General features: G+C 38.8%; 3 protein-coding genes across 3 annotated transcripts; 2 read left to right on the forward strand and 1 right to left on the reverse strand.

Annotated features, from left to right (window-relative positions):
- The first annotated feature begins 767 nt into the window (after positions 1-767).
- LOC116305494 (hapless 2) lies at positions 768-9,775 on the forward strand. The gene is made up of 18 exons (XM_031715421.2): positions 768-1,008; positions 1,526-1,672; positions 2,024-2,182; positions 2,503-2,642; positions 2,930-3,098; positions 3,788-3,910; positions 4,205-4,347; positions 4,810-4,852; positions 5,097-5,275; positions 5,367-5,478; positions 5,668-5,803; positions 6,203-6,300; positions 6,576-6,931; positions 7,259-7,448; positions 7,948-7,992; positions 8,215-8,301; positions 9,319-9,414; positions 9,592-9,775. Exons 1-18 carry the CDS (start codon positions 802-804, stop codon positions 9,736-9,738), a joined length of 2,577 nt encoding a protein of 858 aa, XP_031571281.2. The 5' UTR covers positions 768-801; the 3' UTR covers positions 9,739-9,775.
- A 283-nt stretch (positions 9,776-10,058) lies between these two features.
- On the reverse strand, positions 10,059-11,818 carry LOC116305493 (calcium-activated potassium channel subunit beta-4-like). Its single transcript, XM_089024331.1, has 3 exons — positions 11,730-11,818; positions 11,253-11,628; positions 10,059-10,810 (listed from the first exon to the last, which is right to left on the reverse strand). Exons 1-3 carry the CDS (start codon positions 11,738-11,740, stop codon positions 10,421-10,423), a joined length of 777 nt encoding a protein of 258 aa, XP_088880457.1. The 5' UTR covers positions 11,741-11,818; the 3' UTR covers positions 10,059-10,420.
- Positions 11,819-13,061: 1,243 nt separating this feature from the next.
- Positions 13,062-18,964, forward strand: LOC116305479 (monocarboxylate transporter 8). The gene is made up of 6 exons (XM_031715406.2): positions 13,062-13,195; positions 13,415-13,489; positions 15,732-15,877; positions 16,546-17,144; positions 17,645-18,014; positions 18,468-18,964. The coding sequence occupies exons 1-6, from the start codon at positions 13,179-13,181 to the stop codon at positions 18,662-18,664; spliced, it is 1,404 nt and encodes a 467-aa protein (XP_031571266.2). The 5' UTR covers positions 13,062-13,178; the 3' UTR covers positions 18,665-18,964.
- The last annotated feature ends 29 nt before the right edge of the window (positions 18,965-18,993 follow it).

Here is an 18,993-nt window from a genome sequence, read left to right on the forward strand (position 1 = left end):
GTTGAGAGCTAGGATGTTAATGGACGCGACGTCCAGCCCCCAATTTGCTGTGATTTGGCGCAAACATTCCCATCAGAGAGATCGTATCAGTCTTGTTTCATTAAAGAACGAATATTTTTCATTTCACTTTCTAAAACTCATAAATATTTAATGAGGAGAAAACAAAGCAAATCACTACTGTGACGGTGGTTTGGAAATGTGTTCTTAATTTGCATTAAATTTCGTAAACTTTTTCTTTGATTTTCTCCAAGAAATATTCATGAGTTTGAGAAGTAATTTGAAACACTTGAAAGAGTTCTTTCTTTGATTTCCAAACACCTCAAAGTCAGTTAAAAAAACTCGGCTGCGCCTCGTTTTTTCAACTCACTCTTTGGTGTTTGGAAATCAAAGGAAGAACTCTCTCGCGTGTTTGAAATATTACTTCAAATTTATGTTTTAAAAGTCATTATTATTCTGTTAACTTCATGTACAAATAAAATGGCTTTATAAATGAAAAATAAAAATAAACTGTTAATTTGGATTTGGATTAATTTTTTCACTTTTTTTTCATTGCAATGATAAATTTGAGTAAAAACATAGATCACATTAGTAAACCTAAAGATTTGCGAGCGCGTGCGCCGATATGAGCATGCAGTTTCAATAACCAGCGGATTTTATGCGCGCGAACTTCAAATACAATGACGCGAGAATTTGCAAAAACGTATAAACCAAATTTTGCTCAAAAAAATCTTCAATTTATTTCCTTTTACGCTTCAAAAACTAAAATATTTGTCACATCAAGCTGTTCTTTATTTATCCAAGATGGGTTTTGATGTAAAATTAGACCAATTTGTTTTGCTTTTTGTAGTTTTTGCTTTAAGTTTTAAGAGTGTCTTGTCAGATGTTATAGCAAAAAGTAGTTTACAAATTTGTGAAAATACTGGCGATAGTGAAGATCTTTTTAACGTGGTGGATCAGAAAGCTTGTGAGAAGAAACTCATTGTGACTTTATCTGTCAGAAGTGGCCAGGTAGGTGAATCTTTACATTATTTTATTATTCTTTCTATAAAAATATAAGCTTATTCTAAAATTCTGAGAAAAGTTTAAGCCCACGCTAAAGTGATTCTTTATAAGCTTATTATGAGTGAGCTTTTATCAAGTGATTTCTAAGGTCTTCAAATCTCCTAAAAACTCAAAGGATTAAAGAATTATTAGCATATAGCTGGAGAGAGCATGTTAAAATTAGAAAACCTGTGTGGATTGAAGGAAGTAACTTCAAAACTCGCCAAGTTTTCCTTACAAAATTCACACTTGAAAAATCATCATGATATCTTAGCACGTTTTTGAACTTTTTGAACCGTTTTAATAATTTTAACTTGCTGTGGCCAGCTGTGGTAATAATTTTTCTCTGAAAACAGTGTTTTCCTGATTTAAAATACCTGATAAGTGCTTATTGAACCTCAAATATGCCAACGTCAGCTTATTAGTAATTTGTTATTTTTCTCCTTCCTTCCTTCCTTCCTTCCTTCCTTTCTTCCTTATGTAGAATGGAACAGAGTTCCTCAAGACAGTAACCAACGTCAGCAAGGTTTATGACCAAACTGAGAATGAGATGGCTAGACTGTACAATCCATTTGTCATTACTCTAGCCAAAACTCCCGTGACTCTAACATATCCATACTATTACCTTGGGGTAAGTAATGAAATAATGATAATCGTCAGTGTATTAATCAATCCAGTAGACTATTACTATTTCAGCTGAGCGGTTGCCGCCGGCTACGGTTTCAGTGAGTTAGCCGTGCCATGACCTTGATCATTCCAGTTGTTTCAGGGTTCGATCTGTGATTTAGCCATGCAGTGACCTTGATCATCCCAGAGGTTGTTTCAGGGTTCGATTTGTGAGTTAGCCATGCCCTGACTTAGATCAGCCCAGAGGTTGTTTCAGGGTTCTATCTGTGAGTTAGCCGTGCCTTGACTTAAGATCAGCCCAGAGGTTGTTTCCGGGTTCGTCAAAAGTTGATATTTCTAATACCAATTTGTTTAGACCGTAAACAATAAACCAAAAGAGGAGGTGGTCATTCCTAAAGATAAAGAATGGCACGCTGCGGGATCCTACCACGCCTGCAGTGATGCCTGGGACGATGACGACGCAGCGTGTGGTTTCGCAAAAGACCAACAAGGCAAACCGATCTGGGATAGTCAGGTTCGTATTTTAAATACGAGAAAGTGGAATGTAGATGGTTTAACCCCTACTCCCCTCCCAAAAAAAAAATATATATATATATATATAAAGTTCATAACAACAAGACACTAAAATTGGTATAGCGCCCCCTCCCACTCGGAGGGCGTGGTTGTACCACTCCTCTCCAAACAATATTTCGCAACAACAAGACACTCAATAATATTGTAACAGCGCTTAGGTTCGCCTCCCTTCCCTCGGGGTACGTGGTCAGCCCTTTACTTCCCGTTGCTTAAAGTGCGTTTCAAAATGGTGATTTTATTTTTATTTTGTCATGTTTTTAGGGTTTTTGCTGCCGATGTACCGAGCAGGAGAAATGGAGAGGATCATTTGATGATAAGAACCCTTATTCTCGTAGTGGTATCGATTGTAAACTCTTTGGTACACAAGCGGGTGCTCACTGCATGAAGTATGACGATCTCTGGTAAGCATTGGTACTTCTCCATCCCTACCTTTTTTCCTTGCCACCCTTTTCATCCCCTTTATCTTTTATTCCATGCCTATTTTCTCCTGCCTGTGTTCGACATTCCACTGCTCTACCTTCCTTCCTTCACTCCTTTTTTCCACTTTCTTCCATTCCCCTTCTTCTCTTCTTTTTCACATTCCATTCATAACTCCTATCCCTTCTTTCCTCCTCCTCTACCACCTTCATCCCTTCCTTCCCTCTAGTAATCCTAATGCCGTGTGATATTCCTACGGCTGCCCGTTCAGGTACACCGTGAACGAGATCGGCTTGTGGCAGATGGATTTCAGTATCCACGTGTACGCGTATGACCAAGTCATCAAAAAAGTAGGCAACAAGACCATTACCGAGTGGGTTGACGGTGGGGAGATCGTCATTGGTCCTAGCGTTAGGACTGGTAGAGGAAAATACGGACGGGTAAGAACACTTTATTAAACTATTGCACAAGAATTTACTCTCCATCCAATCAAATGCCCGAAACACAGCACGGACAAGGCGTGGACACGGTCACGCCAAGGTCCCTGCATTGCCAGACCAATTACATTGCGCGAGCAAAAAATCTCCCAATCAAATTAAATTCTAGAAAACATCACGGTCGCGGCAAGCCACGCATACGGCACCGACTTTTTCACAACTGCTCTATCACAAGTAGAAGTAAGCTTGACGTAGGTGCTTGATTGGTGGGAGTTGTGTTGCTTGGTTGAGTACGTAACCATGGCAGCCCTGTCGAGTCGCACTGAGCATTGAGACACTGACAAGTCAGTGGAATCGGCTTATTGCTGGGTTTCGCTACTTGACGTCATTTCTTGTCTAGTGTGGAATGTTCATCAGCTGAATCACAAGTTTTCAAGTAGAATTCTTTCAGGTTGACAGCACATGGTGGTCAGTGTTTGACCACCATTTGGTGCAGATAATGAGATTAAAAGACTTTTATCAGCATTGAAATCCAGCAATAATATACCATTTATATCAATGATTTCGTTTTCAACCTCTTAGATTTATTAAACAAATAATCTTTCAAATCACTTCCTGATAATGAGTCTTTAGCTTTGATCGTGGTCAAAGTGAAGACAGAAACCTTACCTTTTCCATTTTTCCTGCACTAGATATACGCTTCATTCATTGGTGAATTCCAATCCCATAAACAGTTTCCAGTCCTATCGACAAGATATTTGTTGGTACCATATGCAAGTGATAAGATCGACCCCAAAACTCATCCACAGTTTAGGGTAAGTCGACTTTACGTTGTTTTTTTTTTACTTAAAGTTTTGCACTTGCGTCGAAACCGAATGCTAAAGAAGTCCATTTGCTATTTTCTTGTCTTATAGTCATTTTGATTCTCATCAAGTTTCCTTTTGTTATTGTCTTACCAATGTTGAAGTGATATCGGTTAGTAACGATGAATTGTGGAGAAACGGGACCGCCATTTTGAAGTGGTCATCCGAACCACTTGAAAGTCTAACCATTTGTAGATTGGATTAATATAACGCCTTTAATACAAAGGTCTTTTATGACTGTTACAGAAAGGTGCCCATGACTACATGATCATTGACAAGCACGAGGTGAATTACAAATCGTCAGGACCACATCAATGCGATAAAATTGGCGTGACGTACTCTGCCTTCCGTGCGCAGGCGCCGATGGGGTGTAGCCAGAAGCAACAGTCGTAAGGACTTCATGTTATTGGTTATTCATCAACCATCAAATCGATTTATTCTTGGGGTTCAGCCATATGACTCAAAATTCCTTGAGATATAAATAACAATGAAACAGCCACCATGTTGTTTGATTCAACAAGAGAAGCTATTAAGGAATGCTTTGTTATCGTCAACCAAGATGGCGGCTATGATGTAGCATGCAGCCCAAAAATTGACTATTTTTTATTTTCCTTTTATTTTTACTTTCATTCACTTCCATTTTCTTTCCTTCCCTAAATTTTTCCTTTGCTTTCTTTTCCTCCCCCCCCCCCCCCCCCCTTTCCTTAGTTTTTTCTATCATTCCCTCTTCCTCTTCCTCTTCCATTTCCTTCGCTCCCTTTGTATATATACATCTATCCATCTCGCCTATCAGATAATACTTTCATTCCTTCTTATTCTTTTGTTTTACCTTTATCATTAATCGTACATAGGTGTCTCAACAATCAACCAAAGGACTACTTCGAAGAGGACACAGTAAGTATCACGTCCACCAGTACCCTCTCCTTCCTCTAGTATTTAATTCAACCTCTCTCTGAATTTACTCTAATGTAGTTTCTTTCCCCAAGAGAGTCAAAAGACAAAAACTTGGCGGCCATTGTGGTGCCGTTAACAATGGATGCTAATAAGGAATCTTTTGTTAAATGGCACCAACATGGCCGCGATGACGTAACGTGCAATCGAAGAATTGCCCCCCTCCTTGTAATTTCTTATTTAACAGAAGCGTCGAGAAAAGGGTCAAACACCACATTACTTTCCTGAAAAGTTTGGTAAACTTCTAGGAATTCGCAAGATGTCGAACACCAACAACTATGTGCTGACATACGAGGTGGACGAAGTGATGACGAGCATGGTGACGTTACAGATTAGTGCTGATGACATCATACTTATATATAACAGGTAAGAGCATAACTATCTGGGCCAGGAATAAATAATGATAACGATAATTAATAACTAGCCCCTTAAAAAATAATTTGTCTATATATTCAAGGGCAACTGGTAGAATACTCCGAGCTTATGCGCAGGACTTTCAAGCCTTGTCACGTGATGGTAATCTGTATGTTATTGTTCAAAACACCGGGTTGGTTACAGCCGACTTCTATGTAAGTAGAGTTTTGTATTTCTTCTCTTCTCTTCTCTTCTCTTCTCTTCTCTTCTCTTCTCTTCTCTTCTCTTCTCTTCTCTTCTCTTCTCTTCTCTTCTCTTCTCTTCTCTTCTCTTCTCTTCTCTTCTCTTCTCTTCTCTTTCCTCGTTTCAAACCTGATTTGACTTAATTGTGTTACTCATTTCAGGTAGTAGTCAAAGACTGTTCAGTTGGCATTCTGAATCTCCTCGAGAAAGCTGCCTCCATCAACCCACAGCAAACACACACATTCACTTTCAACGTTAAAGCACAGCAGTGGAAAGGAGGAATCAATTATTGCATCAGTAAGCATTTTATATCGACTTATAAGGCATTGTGCAGCTTACTCTCGGCTAAATGGGTTGGGCGACAAATTCGCTGTTGCTGTTTAGCAAGCTCCCGCGTGACCCTAAAACAAGGTGGATACACGTTTAGTGTGAATTAAATAGTTATTCCGAAAAATATAATATTATATATTTTAACTTTATAAAATGTATTTATTAAAATAGAGAGAGAAGCGCGTTCTCCATGATATGATAATTAATTTTTTCTGGAGTGCTCACTTTTTATTAAAACCGACGCACTTAAAGTAATACAGCATTAAGCACGTGACACACTGGGGATGCTCTGCCTTTAGCCAATCGGAATACAGCATCTCTTAACCACATAGTTAGTAATTATCGTGTGTTTGTTTGTTGACATAGCTCAGCTTTTTGACGCACGACGAAAATTAATCGATTCGTCCAACGTAACATTCAAGACGACAGAACCATGTGTTTGTGCAACGAGTTGTGGCTGTAGTGTAAGTACGAATATCATCAACATTATCATAACACTAGACTTCTTATTGCTGTAAAAAAGTACCGAGTCCGAGGGTGCCGCCACCTTATGATACAGAAACCCTGTATTCTGGGCAGTGACACCTCTCTAATAATACGGCCACTTGTCTTCATGAGCGTGTTCTTAAACACTCATACAAACTCTGGTCCGATACTCAGTTTTTTTTTTCTTAACTAGTATTGCGTGATGTTGTTAGCCAATCAAATTTAATTATTCAGTTACCTTCTCTTTTCCTAGTGCTTCAAGGAAGGGTTCAAGTGCGTAGAGCGTGACATCAAAGGCGCCACAAAAGTCAAACCCGAAGACTCTGGTCTCGACCTAGGCTTCTTTCCCAAACTGTGGAACAATATCAAGAACATTTGGAAGACTGTCGTGTCTGTCTTTGACCTGTTCGCAGGCGCACAGACCTTGATAATCCTTATCATTAGCTTGCTGTCTTTGGGTGGTTTGAAGGCCTTCCTGGGTATGAGGAAGATTGCGGTCTCTCGATTTGGGATGGGAGGGGCTATGGGTAGAAGGAAGAAGCGCAACGCCGCTGGACAGATTGTCGTTGTGGAATATAACGAAAATGGAGATGGAATTGACCCACACACGTGAGTAGACTAGTTGAGTACATTGCGCGCGCAAGTTACCTCCCTTAATTCATTCATTCCGATCTATCCACTCATCCATCCATCCATCTGATTCACACGACTCATCTATCCATCCAATACTATCAATATATCCATCCAATTAATACATCTATTAAGTTTCATCCGTCCATTCGTACGTGGGTTAATCAACCCATCCACCGCTCCATTCACCCATCCGCTTCTCTATCCATCCATCCATCCATTTATTCACCTCATCTACCAAGTCATTCATACATTTATTCATTCATTCAATAATTCATTTCATTGCTTTTTTCTTTGATCCGACAGGAAAGAGGTCGTTGAACCCAGAAACAAGAAAAAAGAAATCCTGTTCAACCTATTTTTCTTTTTCATTCTTCCATTTCTATTAATTCGTTATCTTGTCCAATACGTGCGTACGCGCATGCGTAAACCAACTGACGGTAAAGAGGAAGCTAAGCTTGAAGAGGAAGCCAAACTTGAAGAAGACACTGGCGAGGTATTGCTGTGCATATTAGCCTTTCTGGATTTATAGAAATATGCTGCATATTTGGGTTGTTTTGAGGGAAGCTTCATCAGTCAGTTCAACCCCGTTCCCAGAGCCTTTTCTTCTCGCTTCAATTTCAAGATGGCGGCGCCCGAAACGCTTTGAGCGCCGCCATCTTGAAAAAAAGCGAGAAGAGAAGTTCTCCTGGTACGAGCTGCAGTCAGTTGACATTTTACGAATTTTAATAATTCAACAAAACGAAATAACTTTGAAAATTAACAAGACAATTAAGATTTCCTATCTTTTTTCACTATCAGCATGCGAAAAAGACGCCATATAAGTATTTAAGCGTCCCCTAAAGTAGCCGATATTGCAACGCGTTCTTCAACTTCGTTATGGCTAATTGGAGCTCTTTATGGCGTAACCTATTAATAAATTAAATTTTGAAGATTCCAAATGGCTCTGTAGTGGGACAAGCTATTTTCTTTATCTTCTTTTTTATACTTTGAAGGAATCCGAAGATACCCTGCAACCTTCTGAGGATGTCGATGAGGAGGTATATAAAACACACGATTTGCATGATTTAAAAGATGCCAAAACGCATTTATCAGTATATTAATTGTATGAATGTTCGGAGGAATGAATGAACGAATGGACTAAAAATGGATGGTTGGAGGGATGATTGAAGAAAAATTAGTAATCGATCCCTACCTAACGTTTACACAGTCATGTCTCGTTGTACTTACGCGACCCTCACTTGATGATAATTTGATTTCAGGTTTATGACGTCGAGATGTTTACTGCTCCTAGTACAATCGTCTATCACAACTACTCTCTAGACGACTACGTGTCCCAGTTCTTAATCGTAAGTTGTCACTTAATCTAGCCTTTTGGTTGCTTTTTCCCTCTCCACTATATCATAGGTACCTACCTATCTACCTCCCCACACACCCACTATTAACCTATTACCAACCTTTCCACTTGTCTGTCTATGTATTTCCAGCCTACCTACTACCCCACAACCACCCACCCACCCGGCCTACCTACGTACCTACGTACCTACTTCCTACCCACGCCTATCTATTTCCTCATCCATTTTACCTACCCAGTTAACTAAGACCGACAAACCAACCAACCGACCTACTACCTAACCACCTACCCTACCCACCCAGTTACCAATCTACTTACCCAGCTACCAACTACCGACCGACAACCCGACCAGCCTACTACCTATACACCAACCCTACCTACCCAGTTATCTATCTATGCTACCTACCCAGCTACCTACTGACCGATAAACCGACCTACGACCTACGACCTAAACACCTACCCAGTTACCTATCTACCTACTCAGTTACCTACCGACCGACAAACCGACCGACCGACAACCTAACCACACACTCTACCTACAGTTACCTATCTACCTACCCAGTTACCAACCGACCGACAAACCGACCGACCGACCGACAACCTAACCATCCACTCTACCTACACAGTTACCTATCTACCTACTAAGTTACCTACCGTACGACAAACCGACCGACCGACAACCTAACCACGCACTCTACCTACACAATTACTATCTACCTACCCAGTTACCTACCGACCAACAAACCGACCGACCGACAACCTAACCACCCACTCTACCTACACAGTTACCTATCTACCTACTCAGTTACCTACCTACCGACAAACCGACCGACCGACAACCTAACCATCCACTCTACCTACACAGTTACTATCTACCTACACAGTTACCTACCGACCGACAAACCGACCGACCTACTGCCTGCCTACATGTCTGTAGGCAATCCTGTCTTGTTATACTTTATCTTGATATAGCATCAAAGTCACCTTTATCTATGAATCCCTTTTTCCTTAGGAACCTGGTGATCAATTCTGTTTGGCAGGGAGAGTTACAACTCTCCCTGGTCCGTCACGCAGTCAATACAGGTTTGACTTGCTTCAGGCTACGCAGGTAAGACAGATGGCCTATCTTTGAGCTGCATTCATATGAAACTGAATAACTTTCTGTGGTACGTACTTGTTGAAGGGTTCGTACTGTCCCTGAAATTCTGAAAAACCCTGAAATGTTTATTCCCTCTCAGAAGTATATCCCCTGTTAGTATGACATTTACCGTTTTTCCCCTCACAGATTTTTCAAGTCCGCAATGGAAGACGAAGAAGCCTACGTCCCACGCAGTCTTTGGATCCACAATACTTCTCTGAGATTATGACCCTTGACAGCATGAGAGACGTTTTGACCCTGGAGCCAGCATATCCTTGCTTGAATCTTAAATAATTGTCTTTTAATAGAACATATTGATAATGGTTCTTATCTTTCACTGATAATAGGTCGCAGACATTTGCAGTATAAAGCTTATTACAGCGCAAAATAATGACGGCAAAATTTCCTTGTTGTGTCTTCCAAATGGAGCGAGGGATCAAAGGGGTCTATGACATATTTTAATTTTAAAGAGGGAAGGGAGAGAGAGAAGGAGAGGTAGGAAAGAAAGGAAGGAAGGGGAAAAAAAGGAAGGAAGCCAAAGTAAGAAAGATAGGAAATACAAAACTCAGATAATAACAACGAAGGTAGAAAGAAATTTGATGAAAAGAAAGTACAAAAATTTGAGAATATTTATAATAGAAATAAATAAAAATTTCGTCTGTCAAAGAGAAACCTTTTCAATAGAAGACCTGCTTCTATCTTTTCCTATTACAGATATGTAATTCTATTGCATTTATTGGGTAAAATGTAATTCAATTGAAAAAGAGCCACCCGTCCTTCCGCCCGTGATGTCTCCTTCCGTACCACAATTTGACTCAGTTGCATAGCCAAGTCCTCGTAAGGAAGAGCGCGCGCGTTCTGGCGAAAACATTTCCCGCCAAAAGCACAGGAACTCCATCAGTATAATCCCCCTCGTACCCACTCCCTACGCCACTAGCCTAGTCCCTACAAGACTTGAAAATGTAAAACGTTTTGTTTAACTTCTAGCGTCGTCGTTCCTAAGGATCCATACATCTTCATCCAAATATAGACCGGGTTTTTCCAGTGTCTTGTCATCATCAGAGGGCTTATATTCCCTCCCTTCTTTCAGTAGTATCTCTATTTTATCTTTTTCTTCCTCCATTCGGAGTCTTCTCAGGTATCTCAAGATCAGAATACTCGCAGTTATTCCAACACTTGGCCACACAAAGCTGTTAATGATAATCGATTCGTAACAGTGTCTGTTGAGAATGACTTCTTGGGAGTTGTGCGGGCTGTAGTAGCACAGAAAGTGGTGACCGTGGTCGCGTAATTCCTTTTGTTTAGCTTCTATGGCATCTTTGTTATTTTCTTTGCTATCGCAGCAAGAAGGTGGTTGAAAGAAGCACTGACGAAAAAAAATTACAGTTTTAGGATCTTTTATGTAGTGCAAGGATTCAAGACGGAGAATACAATTAAGTTGGAAGCCCATTACTGGACAATTGCATCTGGATAGGACCTTTCATGATCACAAACTCTTTTTACACTTGGTGAAGAAAGTCACTGTGAATACTAGATTTCATTTTGACCAACTTTTACTTTGACACACTACCACTAGCTTCAGTATTCTATGGCGGTATGCAGCTCTCAACTCACATCGACATTTTTACGGTAGGAGAAGATAAATAGATAATATCAATTTGAGCGGGAGATTGAAATCCCTGCATCTCTACCTAATGCGCATGCTCACTCAGTCGTAATAATTGTTGGACGAATTAAGAAACCTCAGAATTTGATAACGTCATACATAACATGTTTTTATTATTGACTTATCAAAAATTTCTTCTTACCTTTTGACGTAAAAGGTACAAATTCTCGTACAGATATGCTACCTTTCTTCCCTGGAAATCTGTACTTCCGTCGCTTCTAGAGACGTGGAGAAAAACCACCACTCTTAAACAAGGATAGCAAGCAGCCATAGTATACGCTCCACAGTTACAACGAACATATTCTCTGATCTCGGTCTTATTTATTGAACAAGTTGCCTGAATGAAATGTAGGCCCTCGATTGCTGGTTGAACTTCAGTTAAACACAGATACAATAGAAGTGCTGAAAACCCAACTGTGGTGAAAACGGCAAAGCGTTTCCATATTGAACGAGAGATGGTCCCGCTACAACACACTCTGTAGAATTGAGCACAGGCACCTTCCCAACAATACGCTATTCTACCAAACATGGACAAAACAAAACAAAAAACTAGATTGCAAAGCTATTATTTACGATCACATGAGCAAGTTATGAGCCAAAACCACTGACTTTCACTTACAAAAGTACCATTACTAAATTCGAGGATCCTTATCGTTCGTCATTGACTCATGAGTGTTTTCTTTGCTTTGGTTAGAATCGTGCTTCCGCTTCCTTCAAATCGGGCAGTCACAAAAGATTGTAACGTCGATATCATTCGCAAAAAAAAAAAAATGACCTGATCTGTCTGAATTATCTCGCTTTAGAAACCTTTTGAAAATTTCTAGGAAAGCCTAAAAATCTAACTGGGTGAAGACATTGATTGTGGCATGAATTAGGCGATTGATCGGCTTGGGAAATATACTAAATAACGAGTCATAAAATGTGACAGAAGTAGAATGAAGGTCAGGTTCGAACTCGTAAACATGGAAGAGCCCTCTTGGCTTCTAAAACCCTCGCCTACTCGTCTCTTCAATCTTTTGTCGAACTATTATTTGTTGCTACCTGGTTAATTAACGGGGAAAACAAAACTCTTGGTACCTAACATAATTTACATCGAAAGACATAATTTTCTTCTAGACAGTGAACACGATTAATTCCTAATCCGAGAAGCTTTCAACGAACAAGCAGCTCAGGTGGCCTGGACAATAATACATCAATTGGAAATTAGACTATTATTTGTATTGAATGGAAGAAATGAAAGTATTGATGGTTCCTGTCTGAGAAGTGTACTTCAATTTTATTTGATTGCTCAAGACAGCTTCATTATACGACCTGCCAGACTAGAGCATTGTCTTTATGGGCTTCCTGTGGTAGATAGCAGAGGAAGCACGTGACTGAAAAAAGTGTGCACACCAAAAAAAGGAGAGAAAATAAAGGCAAAAAAATAAGTGTGGTATTTTTCGATTTTTTAAATTTCTCGCTTACTTATTTTTCGTTTACTGTAAAAAAAAAAAAAAAAAAAAAATCACTCGATAGATTTTAAACATATTTGCATTAAATCACAGGCGACAGTGCAGTACTTTAATAGTTCCCTTTACAGTTCCCTTCCCCATCTTGAAAGGTAGCCGTGCCTTTGCATCGAAGCGAGACGAACGGTGAGCTTGCAATGATAGAGACCTTTTTTTAACACCTTGAACAATTATTCACGTCTCTATCATTGCAAGGTTACCGTTTGTCTCTCTTCGATGAAAACGCACGGCTACCTTTCAAGATGGCGCAGGGAACTGTGAAGGGGACTATTCTAAAATTCGAAACTTATTGATGGTTTTCACGGCGGCCATGTTGGAGGAACTTAACAAAATAATTGTCAATGAATTCTTTTGTTATATCCTCCAACATGGCCGCCGTGTCTTTTGTTATTCAATTCTCTTGGGAATAGCAATAAAGAAAAATCTATACTAACTAATTATGGTGTCTATATCAGAAAACATAATTACCGTATAAGTTTTAACGTCTTGAAAGCGTTTTTGTTTTTCAATTTCAGATTCTGTGCTCAGGATGAGTGTATGTTTTGTGCCTGTCTGTCTCTATGACAGGTTTTTACAGGTAAGAATGAAAAAACAAATCACTCGCTTGATTTCTAAGTAGTTCTAATTCTTGAAGTTGCTTTCGTGTTGTGGATTACCCTGTTGTGTTTGATGTGCTGGAGATTTTATAATACAACTGCAAAGCCATTACTATTTACTTGTTATTAGTTTTCTTTTGTAATGCTAATTTTGAGGTCGCATGTCATGTTTATATTATTCAAAAACAACCACGTTTCAGTAACCAAGAACGGAAAATCAGCGTCAAAAGCTTAGTAAATCCGCTTGGAAAAATGGCTCTAAAATGTAAAAACAGGTAAGATATTTGAGTAAGATATAGACTAATCTTTAGGCAGTTTATATACGGAAGGGAATTAGCGAAAAATAATTCTAATATCTTTTTATAACGTCTCACAAGAAAAATGTACAATCAATCTTTCAATTCGATTCTTGACAAAGAGAATTCGAAATATTAGTTGTGGACTTGAAATTCTTTGATTGGTGTTCAATTTTTATATACTTTGTGCTTCAAGTAGTTTAATTATTATCGTTGTGAACGAGAAAGTCATTTATAGTTCCAGTGTAGTTGTGGGACGACTTCATAAACTCAGAATGTTACGGTGAAACGTGCATGAGTGGGAAAGTAGCTCGACAATTTTTCTTTAAAATTTCTCGCTCAGAACGTTTTGCATGGATAGCACAATCACACTCATAATAACAGGCTACTGTTGACAAAGAAAAGAGACTGATTTTATATTTCACGCCTCGATACGATTCATAAAACTACTAGACTGAGTTACGAGATGCATCACGTCCGTATTCTGTGATTTGAGTACTGTATCGTAAGCAACATAGAAAGCACGAAGGTTTTATCAGATATCAGTAAAACTGATATGAGAATTTGTTAAATTTTTTCTATTATTTTCTTTTTTCTATTCTTGCTTTCTATTTGCGAAGAAATGTATTGTCGTGTGGCAAGTCTTACCACACGACAATTTTTTGGGTGTAATTTATAGTGTTTTCAAAAACATTTTACTCCAAAAATATTAAACATACTACTCTCAAATTTTAAGTAGTTACTAAATAAGACACTCTCTTTCGATTTCTGGAGTCGGTTTGCTTATAGCTTGAAATTTAAATGCTAATGAGGAAAAAACGTAAATAAAGATTGGCCTATAGTAGAGCAAACAAAGGCAAGTTGACATGTCGAGCGACCACTTGTACAGAGGATCGACTTGTAAAGCAATATCACGCTGGGTAATACGTTCTGTGCTTTGCATGCATCTTTATATATGTTTGAAAACTTTACAAGACCACGGTATCCTATTATATTACACCAGTGTTCTAGGGTCGTGTCGATATCAGTGTGATGGAATGGAATAGAACTTTATTTGTGCCCTCTGATTTGCAGATTAATTGGTACAATTTTGAGAATTATAATAAAAAATTGAGAAACCACTTGTAACCTAAAATAGCAAATTGGACATTTGGTACTGTTATTTGATAATTGTTGCAAGAATAAGCTTAGAAATAGGAAAATCCAAAAACAAATGTAATTGGATTGGAGTAAAAAAAAAAAAAAAAAAAAAAAAGAAAGAAAAGAAAAAGAAAAAGAAATCCATAAAGGAAAAGAAAAAGACACCATGGGCGAAGAGTAAAGTGTTAAGTGATCTATTATTAGTTTTTTAAAACCTCAACGTTTAGTTTTTTTTAAAAATTCATCATCGATCTTGTTCCAAGTATTGGAACATCATACATTTATTTCAATTAATCCCAATCCTTAACCAAGGTTACTAATAGCGTATGTATACTTTCGAGAAATACAAGGGATTTTTATCCCCTCTTAGCAAACACCACTCCCCGCCCCTGCCGACGTAAGTAGAAACATTTTATAGAGTATGGTGAATCGTTCTCAATATTCCCATTTCGAGTTCTCTTTGCTCAGTCTTAGCATTGATTGTGTACAAATGACTTCCTTTCTCTCATTACGGTCCATCGTATTGTAAGGAATATACTTGGGTACTCGGGTTTTAGTTAAATAGCCGACTATTATAGAGCGCATGCAGTAAAACCATGAAATAAAGAATAGACTAGTAGCTATTTAGTGACTAGTAGTTACTATCACTCAACCAGAACTTTCATGACACAAAAGACACAAATGGTCTCTTGTGTATTTGTCTTTTGCGTAGTGAATGTTCTGGTTGAGTGACAGCAACTATTAGTCACTAAATAGCTTCTATTTGTCAGTAGAGTGCACGCACTAAAACCGTGTACATTAAATAGTACTAATTAGTACTATTTCATACAGAATCCTTTGTTTTCTATTGTTTAATTATCACTATTTAGTGCTAAAAACTAGTATTTGTTTCACGGATTTAGTGTAAGCACTCTATCAACTTTGTTTTTATTTCATGGTTTTACTGCATGCGCTCTACGCACAACCAAGATTAAGGCTGAGGCAACTGAACTTGAAACTGGAGTATTAGAAAAACCAACTCACCTACTCACCCTCCCCTTAAATTCTCTGTTTCTGATGGAATTATTTATTATTCGTACAGGGAATATCCAATGGACAGTTTTTGGTCATGGGTTACCTGTATGTCGGGTAGTCTGTGTGTCGCCCTTGCTCTTGGCTTTTCGTACAGTTTTGGTGTATTGTTGCCGGTAATGATGAAGTATTTCAAGTCAAGCACCGGAGAAACAGGTAACTAAATTTGAAACTTAGATTTGGCGGTCTTATGGGAATTTCAGTACAAGGAACCCAAGCAGTCGGGATTGAATGGCGGGTAGGCATATCATTATTATGCAGCTTCCATTTGCTCCACTGCCCGTCATGTGCTATCAATGATGCCGAGTATTCTATTGCTTGATATCATGCAGCTGAATGAATCTCATTACCAGGTTACAATGACAGGCAAACACTGCCCATCATGTGCAATCATCCATGCAGAGTATTCTATTGTTTGGTATCAATCACCTGAATGAATCTCATGAATCTCATTACCAGGTTACAATGACCGGCAAACACTGCCCGTCATGTTCTATCAACCATGCAGAGTATTATATTGGCCGGTGTCAATCAGTTGAATGATTGTCATAACCAGCCTACAATGATAGGCAATGACAATGACAGGCAAACCACTGCCCGTCATGTTCTGTCATCCAGAGAGGAAATGGTTCTTTTGTTAGGCATCAATCAGCTGAAGAATGGAGGCCTTCAGTAAATATGAAACCCTTTAGTTTCCCAGAAAACTTACAATTCCACTCAAAATTCCACTCGAGACCGGAACTGACGTCATCAAAACAAGCACTAGACAGTTTATGGGGTTTATTCTCAACATTAATATTGATTTTAGAATTTTCTTATTTCAGCCTTGCTTGCCTCCCTTACCATGTCTTTCGCCTTCCTTTTTGGTCCAATTTCTGGTTATTTCTGTCATCGATTCAGTTGCACAAAAACACTAATTACCGGAGGTTTCCTCTGCGCTGTGTCGCTTCTTTCGTCTTCATTCGTCGATTTGTTTGCTCTTCTTTTCTTCACGTACTGTTTTCTATTCGGCATTGGGTCAAGTTTTATATTCACTGCTGCAATCGTCGCCGTCCCGTTAAACTTTGAAAAGCACAGTGCTTTAGCAACTGGTTTCATTTCCGCTGGTCAAGGAATTGGAATACTTTGCTTCGCTCCATTCCTGCAATTCCTGCTCGATCGCCTCTCGTGGCATACGACATTCCGAATTTCCAGCGGTATTCTTATTATAATATGCGTGTTGGGGATGTTTACTGGGACTAGTACTAGTAACCATGGAAACGCCCCTCAAGTGGTACGGAAGAATAGTGATAGGCGTGGGCAAGGAGTGATTGTTCGTACAACTCCCGTTGATCAACCTTTTTGGAGGAACGTTTTCTTCGTCATAATGACCGTGGGCTCATCGGTGGAGTTTTTTGCACAGTACATCCCAAATGTTCATATTGTAAGTAGAAATCACAGGAAATGTTTATTATTTATTTTGTCATTTTGTTAAGAAAATTTGAAAAAAAGAGGTATCACTTTTCCTCTTGAAATTACAGTTTTGTCTAGGCCAGCAGATGAAAATCAAACCTTAATTTGTTGCTTATAAGCGTTTGACAATAATCATTGAGTTTTATATTTCGCAATAGGCCGGCAAGTACACATGTCATCTTTTTGTCAGTATTTAAGATCAGCTGGAATTAGGAACCCTTGCTATTCATTTTTAAAAACCCTAAAAAAATCTGAATCTTGTTGGGTTCTCGTGAAATAAATTTTGACTTCCATGATGTGGGAATTCAAAATCACAAACCACATAATATCAAGCTGCACACCGGCCCAAAACTCTTCTTAGGCTTAGCGTTTTTCATTTTGCAGTTGGTTGCCATCATTAGAAGCTTTATATACCTAAATCTTTAGTATTCTTACTCTTAATTGTAAGTTTTACAGTAACATTTGATTTAGGTTCGATATTGTGAAGGCATTGGTATTTCAGGACAAGATGCATCTTCGTTATTCATATTTTACGGTATCACATCTTCGTTCGGCCGCATTGCTGCCGGTTTCCTCAGTAAATTTCAACGAGTCAGCCCAAAACTCTTGTGTCAATTGGCAGGATACGGAACAGCTATGACAATACTAGCACTGCCATTTGCGAGAACGTTACTTTTGTTGCAGACATCTTTTTTCTTTTATGGCTTGTTTGATGGGTTTTTCATAACTACGTCGAACTACACGAGACTTAATTGCCTTTCTCCGAAAGAGCGTGCTGTAGCGTTTGGTCTCTCTGTGGGGTGTACTGCTGTCTTTTCTGCTGGAGGCCCACCCCTTGCGGGTAAGTGTCGGTTCTTATACCCTAGCCTAAATATATTTATTGATTCAGTTCTGCCATCTTGATTGGGAATATCATTTATTACCTTCACCACCAACGGTACCACTGAACGCCACTACTCTCATCATTATCATCATCACCATTATCACCATTATCGTCATCATCATTATCATTATCATCACTATAACATCACAACCATCGTCAACATCAACATTACTAATAATCATTATTACTATCGATATCATCATCTTCGTTATCATCTCCATTAGCATAATTAGCATCAAGTCATCATCGCACTCTCACCATTTATCATTATCACCAACTTTATCATTATGCTTGAATTACTATCATCATCACTGTCCTGTTCCTCATCATCACATCAACATCATCACCAACTAGACTAACGTAACGATCATTATTAATTGACAATTTGTTTCTTTTTCTGAATCAAAATAGGTAAGATGGCAGACACTTTTTCGTCTTACAACCCAGCCTTCTTCATGGCAGCCTCCGTCGTGTTTTTAGGTGCTACAATTCCTTTCTTTCAACAATGCGTTCCTTCTTCTTGGGGCAAATCTGAAGAAAGACTTCTGCAGCAAAATTCAAGCGAGGACAACGACACTCTAGTTGTGGAGTACCTTACTGTTTTGTAGAGATTTTTATTGCAAGAGTTTTATAGAGTTTTATACACAATATTTTCTTCAATCTTTGCATACTCCTATTTCAAAAGAAAATACAAAAAATAAAGGTTTTTTTAGCTTTAAGGTAGCCTGCGTCACATCCGGAATTTTCTTCGTAAATACCGGTATTTACGAAGAAAATTCCGGATGTGACGCAGGCTAGTTTTAAGGATGGTGGGTACAGTTGTCAGCGCGCACTTTTACTGCGCACATTACGTAATCCACAGGAACTCCAATGTTTTCAAAAAATAAAAATAGTTTTGGGTGGTTTCATTTTTGATTTTGTGTATTTGTCCAAAATT

Source organism: Actinia tenebrosa, unplaced genomic scaffold (assembly GCF_029948245.1).
Source record: "Actinia tenebrosa isolate PJP-AT-01 unplaced genomic scaffold, QUT_ActTen_1.0 PGA_scaffold8__29_contigs__length_14323225, whole genome shotgun sequence".
NCBI classification, from domain to species: domain Eukaryota; kingdom Metazoa; phylum Cnidaria; class Anthozoa; order Actiniaria; family Actiniidae; genus Actinia; species Actinia tenebrosa.